This window comes from Pongo abelii, chromosome 9 (genome assembly GCF_028885655.2).
Source record: "Pongo abelii isolate AG06213 chromosome 9, NHGRI_mPonAbe1-v2.0_pri, whole genome shotgun sequence".
NCBI classification, from domain to species: Eukaryota; Metazoa; Chordata; class Mammalia; order Primates; family Hominidae; genus Pongo; species Pongo abelii.
Genome location: NC_071994.2, coordinates 128610659 through 128626915, shown reverse-complemented (window position 1 = coordinate 128626915; position 16257 = coordinate 128610659). Strand labels below are relative to the sequence as shown.

At 51.4% G+C, this 16257-nt stretch overlaps 1 protein-coding gene across 1 annotated transcript in view; it reads right to left on the bottom strand.

The window, feature by feature from the left end:
• The window catches only part of PKNOX2 (PBX/knotted 1 homeobox 2), a gene marked incomplete at its 5' end in the record, with an annotated part of 196156 nt that overhangs the window by 19529 nt on the left and 160370 nt on the right, over nt 1-16257 (bottom strand). Inside the window, 4 exon segments of the mRNA NM_001134095.1 lie at nt 1309-1428; nt 2313-2410; nt 2866-2995; nt 15183-15371. Of these exon segments, the coding sequence (NP_001127567.1) occupies nt 1309-1428; nt 2313-2410; nt 2866-2995; nt 15183-15371 (537 nt within the window).

The window sequence follows — 16257 nt, the reverse complement described above, 5'->3', positions numbered from 1 at the left end:
CTGGAAACTGTAGGTGTTCAGACTAGTCAGTGCTTTCAAAATGTACTCACTCAGCAAACCACCGGGGCAGCCCCACGCCCCCAGAGGCGAGGGAACACTTTTGGGGAGATGCCAAGCTCCGGCTCTCATCTCTCGCTAGGAGGTAATCCTTCCAGTCTCTTGGGTGCACAGGAAGGTCCAGCACTTCCAAATCAGAGCCCCCAAGACCCAGTCAGTCTTCTGCTGCCACTAAAGTCTGAGAACCACCGAGGCCTGGTCTCCATGGCTTCTGAAGGCTCTCCCATTTCAGATAAAGGGCTGTTGATGGACTAATTAGTTTCCATGGCTCATTTGATTTTTCTCCTCCCTGGAGAAGGATTTCCTCTTCCTCCTGGTTCTTCCCACAGTTCTCCAGCCAATGGATCCTCAGTCCCTTGGAATTTGTCTTGTATCTGTGTCTGTCTGTCCTGATATGCCAGGGCAGGAGCTTGCAGACTAATGGAAGCCCGCCTGTGGTCACAGCATCTACCTCCCCACCCCAGAACACACACACACCAGCGCATACACACTCAGCACAGTCACTGGCCTTTATTTACTGCCACAGCCCTTGAAAGTGGTGTTAGGAGATTGCAATTTTGAAGTCTTTCCTGACATTCCACCAAAGGCTTGTCTTTTGCAACTAATGCTGCACACAAACACACAGCAACCATCACACAGTATGCACTTTATTAACACTCCACTGTAACCCAAGGTAGTGTGCCATTTTATAAAAGGAGCTGCTGCATCTTATGAAAGAAATAGTGCTGTGTCCTGGAGCTGAGCTGTGACATGAGGAGCCAGGATTCCAGCCTTGGCGCCCATCTCCACCACACAGCACTTGGCTCACCCAGTGGGGAGGACTCAGGAGTCCTGGCAGAGTAAACACGTTCTTCCATGGGAGAGGGGCATGGTGAGCGTGGCTGCAGCAGAGGGAGGGCTCTGGACCAGAAACCACCCACTCCCCGCAGTGACCGTCTCTCTGTTCATGAAACAGTGTGACACACCTGCCCAGTACTTGACTCTTGAGCATTCGCTTGTCCCCATTACCCCATGTGTTGCCACATTTTTTCCAAGTAGCAACAGCAGCAGGTACTAGAGAAGGTCTCCAGCTTTAGGCCCCACCTGAGCCCCCCTGGCCTGGCGTCCAGATGTCATTCCTATTAGAGAGCTCTCCCCGAAGCCGCGCCCTCTGTCTGTGGGTTTGGAGCCGACAGCAGAGTCTGGTACCCACACGGTGGGTTATTCAAACCCCATGCCGTGACTCCACACCCCCAAGACACACACACTCACCATGAGATGCTGGAAGAGCCAAGAACGCATTATATTGGTGGCATGCTTGGGCAAGACTCCTCGTTTGTTCTTGGACTTCTTATCCTCATTGTCCAGGAGGGAGGTGAGGTCAAGGTTAACCTTCAGGGCACGTGGAGAGAAAATCAGCATCAGCAGCCTGTGAGGCCAGCGGCTGGGGACCTGTTGCCATAGCGACGGCAGGCTTGGCTGCCAGCCCCTTTCCCGGCTTATTCCTAGGGCCCTGGGGAGGTCATCTTTCCCTCTCAGCCCATGCCAGCCCCTCAGAGAGTGGAGGTGAGGCTTGGGTGATGGGAGAAGGGAAGAAGGACAAGGAGGAAGAGATGGGGAAGGGGGAGAGGGAGGGAGAGGGAGGGAGAGGGAGGGAGAGGGAGGGAGGGAGAGAGAGAGAGAGAGAAAGAGAGAAAGAGGAAACAGGGCCATGCAGAGAGAACAGTAGAAGATATGAATTTGCCATAAGCTGTCAAGTAGTTATCAGCATTTCTGTGGTACTTTACAGTTTGCAAAGCACTTTCCTATCCATCGCCATGGTTCATTCTCACAGCAGCCCTGTAGGTTGGCTAGGCTGTGTGCAGTTGCTATTAATCCCCCTTTTATCAATAAGAAGTCTGAGGCTCAGAGAGGTTAGGTGACTTATTCGAGATCCCACAGTTAATGTCAGATCCCAGACTCTGACTTCCGATCTTTCTACTCCTCCTTTGTGTGTGCACTCTCTACCACTGAGGGACACAGCAGCTCAGTCTGCAGACAGGAATAGGAAGTGCAGGATCCTTTGATGTAACCCCAGGAGGGAGGCAGCAAAATCCCAGGAGTTGATAAAACCTTTCCAAGACCCAGCTTCTTATCTGCAAAGTAGGGTAATGATACCTCTTAGAGGATGATGAGGATTCAATGAGTCACTCGTGTAAAGTGCCTGGCAGATAAGAAGCGATTACAGGTGCCCTAGCCCACACCATGCACATGTGCACACACCTACACACACTCACCTGTGTGTTCTGGATCTGGATGGCTCCCTGGGGGATTGCTTGGGTGACCACCTGACCCTGGGAGGTTACCATGGTAACCGGTTGGTATAAGGCTCCACCTGAGGAGACAACCAGTTTTGGGGTCCCCTGCCATGGGAGTGGGTAGGAGCGAGGGCAAGCAGGGTTCCCAGTTCATTTGGCACTCACGTGTAAAGACCCTCTACTTTGGAGCCCTTGGGTAGCGAGCTATGGCTCTTCTGCTTTATGGGTGGGTGGGGGATGGTGTCTAGAGCCTAGGGCAGAGCCTCTGGTGGGAGGTGCTTCGGGGAAGGGACAACAGCCTTACTTGGTCCTCTCAGGGGCTCATGAGATTTTGACCCAAATTTGTTCTAAACCATCACAATTGGGTCTTGGTGCTAACCATCTATAAACTTACAGAAAACTTTAGTCAAGAAACTGAGCTGGGAGCCCCTCCCTCGGTGGAGGACAACCCCCACCCCTGGAACCACCTTGGGGCCACCCTTTCTCCTCCCAGGGAATTCCCACAATCCCCCTTCCCGGTCTTTGCACCGACCTGACACGACTTGTGAGTTGACGGTTGTCATGGCGATGTTGCCCTGCTGGAGCGCTGAGGCTGGGACCACAATCCCCTGGGGGTTATTGGAGACTCCAGACATGGAATTGGGGGAATTCTGCAGGAGGTCCTGGCAGTGAGGGAGGCGTGGTTTGTGACAATGACACTGAGAGCTTAGACCCTACAGCCCCAGAGTCCTCTTCTGTCCTTTCCCCTTCCTGCCTGCCCCCCTCCCTCCTTCTAGCTCCTCCCCAGACCCAGGTCCAGAAGGCAATTCTCTTGGTTTCCTAGAAAGAGTGAATAAGAGGGCTCAATTAAAAAAACAAAAACAAAAACAAAAGAGTCACCCATTTAACCATTCCATTGCCCTGAAAACCTAAGGCACAAATTATCTGATAGCCCCATGGTCTCCTCCGTGGCTATACTTTGAAATCTCCAGTAATGATCTTGGGTTCCAATCTCAGAGAGTCTTGTTTAATTGGTCAGGAGTGTGTCCTGGGCTCTGGATTTTTTCTTGATCAGATCCATCATATTCAATGGGCTCTGGGTTAGTAAAAGCTCCCCAGGTGATTCCACTGTCAGCTGGGTCTGAGAAACTGGCTTCACCTGGTCGGCACCTGCTCATCCTTCAGCCACGCTTGTCTCCTGATGCTTTCCCGTCCCCCGGCTCCTCTCCACACGCCTCCATCACAGGCCTGTCACGCTAGGCTGCACACAGAGAGCAGCCTCCAGTTCTCACCTTTGTATCCTTAGCACCTAGCTCAGGATACTAAAATACATGTTAAATAAGCAAATGAAAGCCGCCCTAGCCTTCCCATAACTTTTCTTCTAAGGGTGTCTCATATGAGCCTCAGCTTCATGGCATCGATTCTGTTCTCTTCCTCAGGCTCCCCACAGGATTCCACTGGAAACAGACTCTCCTCTCCCCACACTGCCGACCAGCACGGAACCTTTGCCGCTTTTCTTTGCATTAGCCCAGGCAGGTAAGACATGTTTTCCTGGCCCTCTGCTCCTCTCACCATTCCCAGTTAACAGCTGGGTAAAGAAGTCCTTGGACTTGCTGTGGAGCCCTCCCTGCTTTCTGGGGAGCCTGCACTGGGAGGCTGGGTGCTTGGAGAGAATTTGTGAGGAAGGAATAGGATGTGGGAGAGGTTAGGGTCTCTAGGTTTGGAAAAGACAAAAAAGGCAGCAAGTGAAGCCTGGGAGCCTCAGGTGGCCGGCCTGGGTCTCTTAGCTCCTCCTAGCCACGGTTCCTCATCTGAAGATGGGGCTTGAACCAGTTAACAGGTCCAATGGCCATTTAGGCGACATTCCCATGCTCAAATGCTGGAATCGTAAGGCGCGAACTGCAAGGATTTAGAGACAGGTAAATGGTCAAGGAAATAGACAAAATGGGGGAAGAAAGAAGGCCCCAGCTTCCCAGTTTTTGTTTTAGGACTTGAAGAAGCTTGGGTCTTCAGCCTCCAGGGCAAGTCTAGGGTTTTGAGCCCAGAAATCTGTGTTTGGAGGAAACCTCGAGCCAGTGACTGCCTACCTGTAGCAACAGACAAAGGGAAAGTGTTAGAGCCCGGGGGAGGGCCATGGCGAATCTCCTCCCAGACCCTGACAACACAGAAACTGGCAGAGCCTGTCAGGAAGTGGAAGTCGGCACTGATTTATACATCTCACTCGATTCAGCTGATTAAATCCCCCTTGGCGTCTCCTCCAGAGCTGCCTTTTTTACTCTCCTGGGTTGTCTCTGGCCCAAGAGCTGGAGGAGTATTGCCTATAAATAAGCAGCGCCAGGAGGAGAGGAGCCAAGCACGCCCTCCTCCTACCCACCTGCTGCACGGGCCTCCTGGTCTGGCTCCTCCGGGTGGGTGGGGCGATGGAGGCCTTGCTTCTATTCTGAGCTTACCTCTGCAGCTGTGACCTTGGGGAACAGAGGGGGCAGCTCTTGCCTTGGCTTCCCCTTCCTGGGGCCCCGTGGGAGCCGCCTAGCCCGTGAAGTTTATACTTTGAGCAGAGCTCTTGGCCTTCCTGTTCCTGCAGTCGCAGTCTAAAATGGAGTCTGCCATGCAGAAGCCTAGAAACTGCAAGAGCCCCTGGAAGCCACACACTTCCCCTCCCTGGAGTACAAATAAGGCACTGAGGTTTAGAGATGCCCGGGACTTCCCAAGGCCACACAGCCGGTTAGCAGCCAGAGGACTAGAACACAGATCTCCTTCACCCACAAATGCCCCCTACACAGGTTCTGGGCTGCAAATGCTCCTTGAATCCTGTGGGTCAACCAGTCGCCATTGCAGGCAAGGTGAACAGATAAAAACAACTAAAACTCAGAAGTCCAGAAGCAGCGTGGGCACTGGAGGAAAGGCAATCACGTCACCATCCTTCTGTGGGCCTCATCTCCTTATGTATACAGTGCATGTGACACCAGGACCCTCAACGCCTGAGTTTTCAGCGATGAGACTGCTCTGAGTTTGAGTTCTCCTTGTTCCGACATCCTAGCCTACCATTCTCATGGTATGTAAACTGTGCTGATATTATATTTGAAGCTGAAGCAAACTCGGAAGGTAAATTTACTTTTTTTTTGTTTTTTGAGACAGGGTAGAGAGTCTTGCTCTGTTGCCCAGGCTTGTCTCAAACTTCTGGGGTCATGTAATCCTCCCACCTGAGCCTCCTGAGTCATGGGATTACAGGCGTGAGCCACCACACCAGGCTTGAAGGTAAATTTACTGGGGGAGTGGGTACCTCCATGCCATTCACCTTAAAACCAGTGGAAGTGACTTCTCAATGCCTTGTTTGGAATCATCACTGCTAGCTTGTGCCTCTTCTGGTAGGGATATTTGAGAATTTCAAACATAGAAGGTTGTCTCAGACTTTCTTCACCCCCAAAAAAGTACCCAACAAGGTTAGAAAAATACAAGCAAAGTCAGTAAAATAAATACAAGATGTGTCCCTTGGGATTCAACCAACATACACTGTTTCCTAGCCAAAGGCAGAGGGTGAGCCACCACCTGGATGCTTCGTCTGCTTACTCAGACCCTGGCTGCTTCTCCACCTTGTGGCTTGGATACCCTCCATGCCAATTTACCCAGTTTGGGTAACTAAGGGCAATTTATGCATTGGATCAGAGCCTTCTCTTTCCTACCCTTCTCTCCCTCCCCTGGGTCTTTGGCTGGAAGGTGCTGAGAGGCAGCCAGATTCTATCAGTGAAGGAATAAAATAAAAGCCTTCAGAGATACAGTCCAAGGGCAGGGCTGGGACTGGCAATGTTTTAGGTGGGGCAGGGAAGAGGAAGCAAAATTTTGGCCTCCCGGAGGTCTGGGGAAATGATATTCATCCCTTACATCTGTAAACATGAGCTGCTTCACAAACCTGCCTTGAGTGTGCTTTTTTTTTTTATAGACATAGATTCTCAGGGCCACTGGATCAAGACCCTCACCCATCATCTAGCAATCTATATTTTTAAAAACCTCCTTGTGATGGTCCCAAAGATCAGATGGGTCTGAAAACGACCCACTTACCATACACACTGAGTATTAGAGAGCATTCTTTCACCGCACTATTCCATTTTAATGTCACCATCACCCCATGGGGTCAGCAGGACAGACTGTCCTATTTGCCTGAAGAGAGATTGAGGTCCAGAGAGGATGGAAGTGACTTCCCAGAGTCAAATAACTGTGCCTCCAGCCTAAGGCCTCTGGCTCTGAGTGTAGGATGAGTGCTCACAGAGAGAGGATATGTGCTTCGGGGTCAGACAGGCTCCAATGCAAGCACAGTGCCTGGCACATTTAGCCATCCAATAATTTATTTCCCACTTTCCTTGGCTAAGGTCACTCAACTAGTGAGTCGCACAGTTGGGATTTAAAAACCTGTCCTAGAAGCCCTCAAGCCACTTGAATTCTTTACTTAGCAACAGAAGGGGTTCAGCTGGGGTTGCCCATGCAGGCAGAGTTGTGCGAACCTTGCTACATGTCTCCCTGTCTGAGATGTTCCCAGGCAATGGTTGAGTCCCAGGATCCCAAGCATCGTCTCTGACTAGCCCCACAACCCCACTTGACTGCGATTTCCAGTCGAGGCTTAGTCGCTAGAGCCGTAGAATGGAGACAAGGGGGCTCTGACTCTCTTTTCTGAGGAAGGAACTTCCAGAGCAGCAGTGGAAACCCCGTGGGGAGCACATGTTGGCTAAGCACACAGTATTATTAGCTTTTTGACAGCTTCCCCTCAGGGCTTATCAGACTCCAAACCCAGGTAGATGCCACTGTGTCTAGACACAAACAGAGTTGCTCCCCTATAGGCTCCTTAGCACCCAGATGGAGGTGAGAAGAGTGTTTGGTACAGTTCTAGTTACGTTTTTCAGCACCCAGAGCCTCACATCCCTGCTGGAATTATCCAGGAACCTGGGGATGAGAGCTGGTTATCCAGCCCAAGAATTCTGTTGGTTTTGTTTCACTAGGAACACAGCTGTGGTGTCCCCAAGCCTCTGGAAACTGCCTGAAGCCTGGGAATCAGATGAAAACCAACACCCACGCTGGGCTCCACGGGCACCCCCGGAAGCGGCCCCACTCCTGTTCCTTGTGTGCTGTTGATTGAGACTCAGAAGCAAACAGCCTCTCAGGAGGGGCAGAGCAAGGCAGGGCTTTGGGTTTGGAATGGCAGAGAACTGGTGCTTCCCGAGCACCATCCTCTGGGCCAGCTCCAACACCCTGGAACTGCGGCTGCCACTCATTCTTCACAGACCTCAGTGATCACCAGGGAGTTTTACTCCATATTGCATTTGGAACAGCAGAAAGATGACTTGTTCCAAAGGAAGGCCTTACTAAGAAATGATGAGAAGCTGTGGAATGACTTTTGGAAGTGAGGAGTGCAGGGGCCCACATGAATGGACAGTGGCCTGACGTCAGCCCAGGAAGAGCTGTCTGTCCCTGTGAGCCACTGTGCTTCGTTGTTAATAGGGAAAGGGCTTGAGCTTCCCTGGGAGACTCAAGGAAGACTTCATTTCCACTCAAGGAAGGAATTCCTAGAAGAAACCAGAACGGGACAAAGACATGAAGGAGTGAAGGCAATAAATGACAGAAAAGTTTCTGTTTAAGCTGTTTTGAAATAGATGGAATTTTTATCTTACTTGGATGTCTGTGAAACAGGGGAATGAACGGGATGGCCTGGCAAAGATCCTTCCAGCTGAGGATTGTAAAAGAGCCAATGCCATTTCCTAAGGATTGTGTGGGAGGGTGAGTGACGGTGAGTCAGTCGGTGGCCAGAGTGGGGTGCAGTGTGAAGCCAGCCCCAGCCACCTACCATCCTCCCCCTGGCCACTAGAGGTCTCTGCTGATCCACTGGCTCAGACCACACTCACCAAAGCCTCCCAGAAGGCCCGCGCTGGCGGCTCCCCTGCCTGGGCTGGGGGCGGGTGGGGGTCGGTTCTGAATGTCTCCTTTTTGCTGGAAAGCTTGTCCTGACCTCCCCAGGGCACAGCCACGGCCCGTCCTCTGGACTCTTCAAAGCCTCCCATCTGCCTTACATACTGGACACAACAGAATGGTTCTCTCTTATGCAGGCGTCCTCTTTCCCCAGCTTGGTAGCAGGCTTTTTGAGGGAAAGAGGGGTCTTTCTCTGAATTCCCCGAAACTGCTTAGCACAATGTTAAGTGCGTGGTCATGCTAGACACATGTGTGGTCTGACTTTGGCCTAAGGCTGTGGGTGTATTCCTGTGCGTGGTGTGTGGTGTGTGTGTGTGTGTGTGTTGTGTGTGTGTGTGCCCCTGTGCAAATGTGCCTTAGGAGGGTGGAGAGGTTGTCCCTGTCCCCAGACACCCCTTCCCGGCAGCATCCCTCAGTTCTGGCAGAGCCAGAGCCCTGTCTTAGACCAAGAAAAGCCAGATTCCCAAACTCGGGAAAGCCAAGCACATGTAAACAAGCCACCTAATCCTGTTCTTGTTCCACTCCTGTTGGGGGCCTTGGTCTCAAGGGAAAGGCAGTTCTGGCCTGTGGGGACAAGCAGCAGCTGCTGCTCTTAAGGAACATTCCTTCTCAGGCGGGAGAAGCACTCAGGTTTCACTAGCCTGGCGGCAAAGGCCACCCTCTGGTCTCCGGGCTCCACGGCTGCAGGGCTGGGGGTGAGGAACCGGCAGAAGAGACAGCTTTAATGCCTGTGACAGGCAGTGTGGCTCATTTTATTCCACTTCAGTCTAGGGATGCCCCCTGTCCATGTAAGTAGTGATCCTTCCAGGGCAGATCGCCCCCCTACCCTAGTCCCATCCAGTTTTCTCCCTGGTCCTGTCCTCAGGATGCTTAGCCACTGGGCAGAACCTCTAGGGTCCTGGCTGAGGTGATGGCCCCCTACCCCTTCGGCCCCCTGCCAATCTGGAAAATCCAAAATTCCTTAGAGGTCAATAGGCAAGTGCCACCCTTCCCAGGTAGGGATGTATTGATTAGCCCCCTTCCTATTCTGCTGGGGAGGCGCAGAGCTGCAGAGTCGCATCTGGCAGCTGGGCCTAGCATCTCAGAATGTCCTCAACTTTGTACCTCTCATTTCCCTACTTCCAGTCTACTAGCAAATCCAAATTCTTGCTTCATAGCAATTGGCTTCCTCCTCTGTAGTCCCTAACCCCCTGACCAATAGCTAGGTAGGGTCATCCCGCCCCACTCAGGTCCCAGGACCCCGATTCTTCTCCCCACGTGTCACAAAAACGTATCCCCATGTAGCAAGAAGAACATGGGCTCTGGAGTAGCCCATCCTGGACTCTAGCACTTGCTAGGTGTGTGACTTTGAGCCAGGGTCTTCACTTCTCTCAGCTTCTCTTTTCTTGGATGTAAAATGGAGAAAATCATGTGTACCTTGCAGCCTGTCGTGAAGAGTAAATTAGATAATCTGTGGAAAGCACCTAGTACACACCATGTTTGAGACAGAGAGGAGCTTAATAAATGTTCACCGTCTCCCCTCCTTCTGCCAGCTCTTCTTGGACCAATACAAGATGTGACTACTCAATTGATTTGTCTCCAGCGTGTCTCCAGCCCTGACCCTGTTGCCTACGTTCTCCACTACCTTTAAAATCTTTAGCAGTCGGCCACCACTATCAGCCCCAAAACAGAACTCCCACACATTTGGCTTCAAGGTACTCCATCATTACACTTGAGACCTGGGACTGTGTCGCATCCATTTTTTATATCCCCAGAACTCAGTAGGCTCCAGAGGTGCCTGACTGGATGCAGGATGCGTGAATGAATGCGCCCCCTTCACCCCATCTCCTCTCTAGGGATTCTGATTGGCTCTCTCTGTTTCTCACCTTCTTCCAGACTTCTCGCTACATTGGAAACACTCATCTTTATAAAGGTTGCCAAATAGGCTACCAACTCTCACCAAGCCTGCCTGAAATGCCACCTCCCCCAGGAAGCCCTCCCAAGGCCAATGAATCTGTAACTTCTCCAATCACAACGGGCAAAATCCTCCTGTTGGCCTCTCCACTCTGTACTGAGGTTTGTTTATCCTATTGTGGAGCAGGAACAAACTGGCCATGAAGGTGTGAGGGCTGGGTCTGGGACTTGGCCCCTCTCTGAGGAAGGATGAAGGATGCTGAGTAGAGACTGGGGCAACCTCAAGCCACACATGTGGATCACCCAATCCAGAATCCCTGCCTGCAGCTCCTCTCCCCATCTCTTTGGCTGCTCCTTTCCTCTGTACTCTTGACCCTGAGCATTTCATGGCTGATATCATTTATCTAGATCCTCATTGCGACTCATGGCTCTCTCTCCCTGAGACTGGGAGCTCCTCTTGGACAATGGCTTGTGTCTGTTCTCACAGTAACTAGCACAGAACATAGAGTGAGTGCCCCCCAAACGCTTGGCAATTGAATGAGAACCATGATTCAATCCACTTTGCCTGGAATAGAGTTGAGGCTTAAATCTCCACAGAGAAAAAAGGATGAATTTCAGGTCAAACTAATACTTGAGTGAGGTGGGAGTTAAGGTCTCTCTAGTGGAATGGTTCCATTTGCGCCCTCTAGGAAGGACAGGAGAACCCAGAGTCGGGTCTAGAACCAGTCTCCTTACAGAGGATGCTGCCCCCACAAGAAGCCCGGGCTCTGAGGAGTAGGAAGCCTGGATGTCATTGGGTGCCTGCAGCACAGGATGGGTTCCTAGGGAGGGGGAAAATCTAGCTGTGGCCCAGGTCTTTGAAAGTCTGCTTTAGTCCCCTGCTTGGTAGAACAGTCTCCCTTACTTCCCATCTCCACTCTGCCCAGCAGAGAAGACTCACACAGAGAAATCGAAGGCCGAGCAGGAAAACACTCAACCCATCGATCTGGATGGAGGACACGGCATAGCATCTGGGAGTGGGGGTACCAAGTTGAAAAAAAAATGTCTCCCGCTTTGCAACACAAGGCTGGATGATTAGCACACAGGGAAAACCATGAGCCAGCAGTTTGCAACAAAGCTGGCAGGCGGCTGGAATGTTGATCCAGAGGATCATGTTCCAGAGGGGAGACACCCCTCCCCAGGCCAGGCTGGTGCTCAGTGAGGCTATTTTAGGCTGGGGGGATTAAGGGTGAACCATGATGAATGCATGTACCCATGTGTGCACACACATACACACACACACACACACACACTCACAAGCTCCTTTTCTCTCTCCTCTCCCATACAGGCTCCTGTGTCTTGAACCCAAGACCTGCCTCCTGCACTGAAAGTCTCTGGTCCCCGATTCTTAGCAGCCCTGGGCCTCTCCTTCCTGGGAGAGCCCGTGGAAGCCCCGCCCCTACCTTAGTGCAACAGTAACAGGGGCCTGTCCTGGGAAGGCTTAAGAGATGTGTGAGTGTGCAGGTGGGCCGAGGGATGGCCAGAGAAGGCAGGAGAGCAGGTTAGGAAGCTCCTGCCATAGCCTATGTGTAATTACCGTATTTACCCCTGAAGCCTGAGCAAAGCGGGCAGTGGCAGTCAGAGAAAATGCAGGGGCAAGTTTGAGTAATACAACAGGAGCAGCACATAGCACATCCTCCTGACTTTCCCGCCTCCTCGTACCCTGGCTGTGCACTGAGCCACATACATTGTCCTTTCACTTGCTTTCACTCTTGCTGCCATTCCTCTCTCCATCTGTCCTTCTGCCCCGTCATTCTCAGTATCGTCTCCCTTTTCCTGGGTTTGTGTGCCTCCCTGTCTCTCTCTGTTGCTCTTTTCCTCCAATTCTTCAGCCTGTCTCTGCCTCCCTCCTGAATGTTGACCCTGCATATTTGGCTTTCTTTCCCTTTATTTTTCTTCCTATTTCTCCTTTCCTCCTTTGGCTTCCCCTTGCCCCTGCCCCCCTAACTTTCTTTCCCTAATTCCATTATTTCTTTCAATAAATACTTCCCGGCCATCTATCTTGCACAAGACCTTGTGGTAGCCACTGCTGGGGTCACAGGGAGAGTACACTAGGACTCTGAAGGGATGAGTCTATTTACAGAGACTATCAGTAGGCAGAGGCTGGGAATGGCTGTTTTTGGTCTATAATAAGGTGATTCGGTGATTTCAAACATGTAAAATACTGTCTCTGCTCAAAAAGTGTTATCTAGGGTAGGAAAATTAGATGAACACAAGCATCTATAATATAAAGTCACAGTGACTTTTGCCATATCGATGGCTAAGCAAGCTCCAGCAGTTAGTGGAGTGCAGGAAGCGTCCATTCTGGATGGGGCATCAGGGAGTCCTCCTGGGTGAGCAGCCTTGTTCCTACCCTTGGGGAAGAAGCTGGGTTTGGTTGTGCAGAGATGATGGGGTTGTGGGGAGTTGTCACCCGAACAGACAGGCATGGAATGATGGTTACAGCACCCCGAACAGTCAGATTGGCCCAGCCAGGAAGGCTGAAGCCAGACCTAGGAGGGCCTTGAATGTCAGGTGAACAGATGTGAAAGCCCTCCCTTCCACCCCCAGGGGCATGGCAAGCAGGGTTTCTGAGCAGGCGAATGACATGAGCAAAGCTAGAAAGATGAATCCAGCAGCAGAAGCTTAAGAGATGCGTGGGTGTGCAGGTGGGCTGGGGGATGGCCAGGAGAGCAGGTTAGGAAGCTCCTGCCGCAGCCTATGTGTAATCACCGTATTTACCCCCAAAGCCAGAACAAAGCAGGTGGTGGCAGTCGGAGAAAATGCAGGGACAAGTTTGAGTAATACCAAGTAGGAATACCTGACTAGTGTCTTTTCTCTTTCTCAGTGCCTCACTTGCATCCCCCCCTCCCCCACACCCACCATCCAATTGTCTGATTCCTCTTTCCCAGCTGATCAATGGCCTTTCTGCAGTGGCTACCCCAGGGCCAGCTTCACTTCCAGGCAGAGATCTGATGCTTCCAGTGATAGGAATCAAAATTCTTCCCTCTTTCCTCAAAGCTCAGAAGGCTGAGTGCTGGGATTCTCCAGGGGGACTGATTTTTGCAGGTGGCAGCATCTCTGAGACCTTAACCATCCAGAGCCCACATTATCCTTTTCTGCAAACCCCACTTCTCCAGTGACCAACTGGTTTCTACAAACCGACTTGTCAGTCTCAGACCTCCAACCCTGCGAGGGCTGAGGTGGCTGCTAAGCCCTCTGCCCCTCCTTCCTTCCCCCACTACCCTTGTGCACCTCCAGCTCCAGAGCTCGAGGTGGAGTTGGAGGGCCCAGGAGGGGAAATCCAGTGCCTCTCCAAGGACCTGATTATTTCCAAAGACTTGTGCTAATTTTCTGATATGATCCTCACATCTCTGTGAGGCACTAAATCCTCATTACTTTTCCTGACCGATGCATTCTAATTAGATCAACACTTAAAAAAAATTCACAATAGCCACAGGATGGCTTTCCATCTCATTAACTCCTCACTTATTATTTTCATGAAAATTACTGATAAAAATGTGCATCTCCATTTGGCGAGGCCTCACAGCCTCCTCAGCTCCTATCTTGCATCTCTCCCATCACCGGGACTGCGCAGCATCACCATGGTAACCCACAATAATAGAAACTAATAAATTACAAACGAGATGCTCGTTGAGCAATTATTGTCCTCTTTTATGCAAGTTTCTTGCTAATTTTGATCATAAGGGAAAGTACAATAAGACTCTGAAGGAATGAGTCTATTTCAAGAGAATATTAGCAGGCAGAAGCCCGGGCGGGTGTTTTTAGATCTGTAATAAAGTGACTTGGTGATTTCAAGCGAGAGGAAGAGGAAGTAAACTTCTTGCCCTATGTCCTGGGCAGTACTCACTCCGAGTCTCACAAAGAGCCCACTGGGGTGGGTTGGATGTGATACCAAGTGTATCTTTTGTGCTTGTTGTCAAGATATGCAAAGCGAGGCTGGCCTTCTAGAAGTCAGCCTGTCCCCTCCCCTGACTCCACCAATCTGGGGAGACAGAGTACATGGGTGGTTCCTTATGGGTCTAGGGACAAAAATGGCACAGCCTTTCTTTGGTACTACTTCCAGCACCTCTCGGCACTCACTCCTAGAAAGTTTACCTGCATCCACATGCCTGATTGTTTAATGAGAAGAGGCTATGGAGGACTCCTTGGGGACCCTCCGGGTGTCTTCCAGGACTCAGGGGCTCAGTGGAAGGGGAACAAAGTCTCAAGCCTGTGGCTTATGCAGATGCCTGTGAGTTGGGTGGGAAGGTATTGCCAGGCAGCTTTCTGGGTTTGTAGGTTTGGGGAAAATATCCTGCCCTGGAGGGGAAACCCCATTCTTGCCCAAAGCGTGTAGTCAACATTTCTGCATTTCCCAGGTCTCAGGAAGGAGGTGGCAGGGGAACCTGGGAACAGGGTGGCTTGAGGTGACATTGACCATGGCCCTGAACCTTAGGGGGACAGAGATGCCAGAGTAGTGTGAGTGCCTGGAGAATGATTAGGGAGCAGCAGGCCCATGGGAAGCTGGCTTCACCCATTAGGTGAGCAGGATTCAGGGAATGACTGCTTTCCCCAAGTGCCCTTTCCCAGAAATGCAGATGGCTCAGTGAGCCACAGCCTCTTAAGAAGCCTGTGGGGCTGGGATGTCTGAGCCCAGTCCCAGCTCATCCTCCAGGAGAGCCTTCCATCTCCTTAGCCCTGGTGCTCACTCTGGGGGATACCTTGGGCCAGTAAGCCAGGAATGATTTTGGACATTGTCCCTCTCTGATCTGGTCATTTTCAAGGGAATACTAATGCCCTGGCAGGGCAGAGTGTGTGTAAAAAATGGATGGGGTGGCCTGATGGATATGAAGAGGAGTGCATCAGAGGAGGGCCCTCGTGGCAAAGGAACCCAGTGGGTCTAACCCAATGAAGGTCACCAGGGGACCTTCCTCCACGCCTGGCTCCAGAGCTGGGCTTAGGAGCCTGGCTTAAGAGATGGGATCCAGCTCTGTGTGTTACCTGTGAGTGAAGGTTGATGGAGGGCTGGTTGGGGGAGTAGGGCCCCCCTAGATCATTCCTGAGCAGGTTATCGCTGTGCATCTTGGTTTTGAGGCAGGTGATGTAACGGTTACAAAAGTCCTTGCAGAGTTCATTGACTTTCTCCAGCTCCAGCAGGTGGATTCTCAGGACCTGGATTGCCTTCACCATCTGCGGAGAGGGAGGAGAGGTGAGCCCAGGTGTTTGCACCCCATTCCCCTCACTGCCTGGACCCCCAGCCCCCACCACCCCAGGGGAGGGAAGCCCACCCCCTGCCCTAGCTCATGCTTCCTACATTTGATCTTGGCCAAAAGGCCCAGAAGTGGTAGGCGGTGCCTTCTCATCCCCATGACTTCAGTTCTAATGATGGCTCTCTGCTAATTATTCCTTTGCTCTGAGCCCTCTGTTATCACAGCTGTTCTTGAGGCAGTTGTGGTATTCTGAGAACAGCACTGGTCTTAGCGATGGAAGGCCAGGTCCAAGCCCCCGGCCTGTCATTTAGTATCTGTGTGAGCTTGGGCAAGTTGCTCAAGCTCTCTGTGCCTTAGTGGCTAACAAATGGGGATAATTAGATTCTCCCTGACAACTTTGTAGGGTTGTTGCGAGTGTTGTATGAGGGCATATACGTGGTAGCACACTGTGAGGTATGAAGGACCAGGGAAGCATGGGGAAGACGGAGATCAGAATTTATTATAAGTGCCTCTAGAGCTCAGGGACTGTCTATTCTTAAACAAGCATTCTGAGTGCCTCATGGGATACCGGTTACCTTGTGGACGCTCTGTGGATACTCGCTGACGGACTGAATAATCCAGCATGACTTAGCTGGGCACCAGCTACCTCACTGTCTGCTGTGGCCTTTTCCATGCCCTTTGGATTGCTGTACGGGAGCCTGCTGCCTCTTCAAATGGACATTCCTAACCTTTTCATGGGAAGAAACTATTTTGCAATTGAAGCTTTGCTCTTTACTGCTGTTATTATCATAAAAAGAAAAGACTATGGAAGGTGTGGAAAGCAGGGTGAAAAAAACCTGTCTTTGATCCAATCACCCTAAAGAATG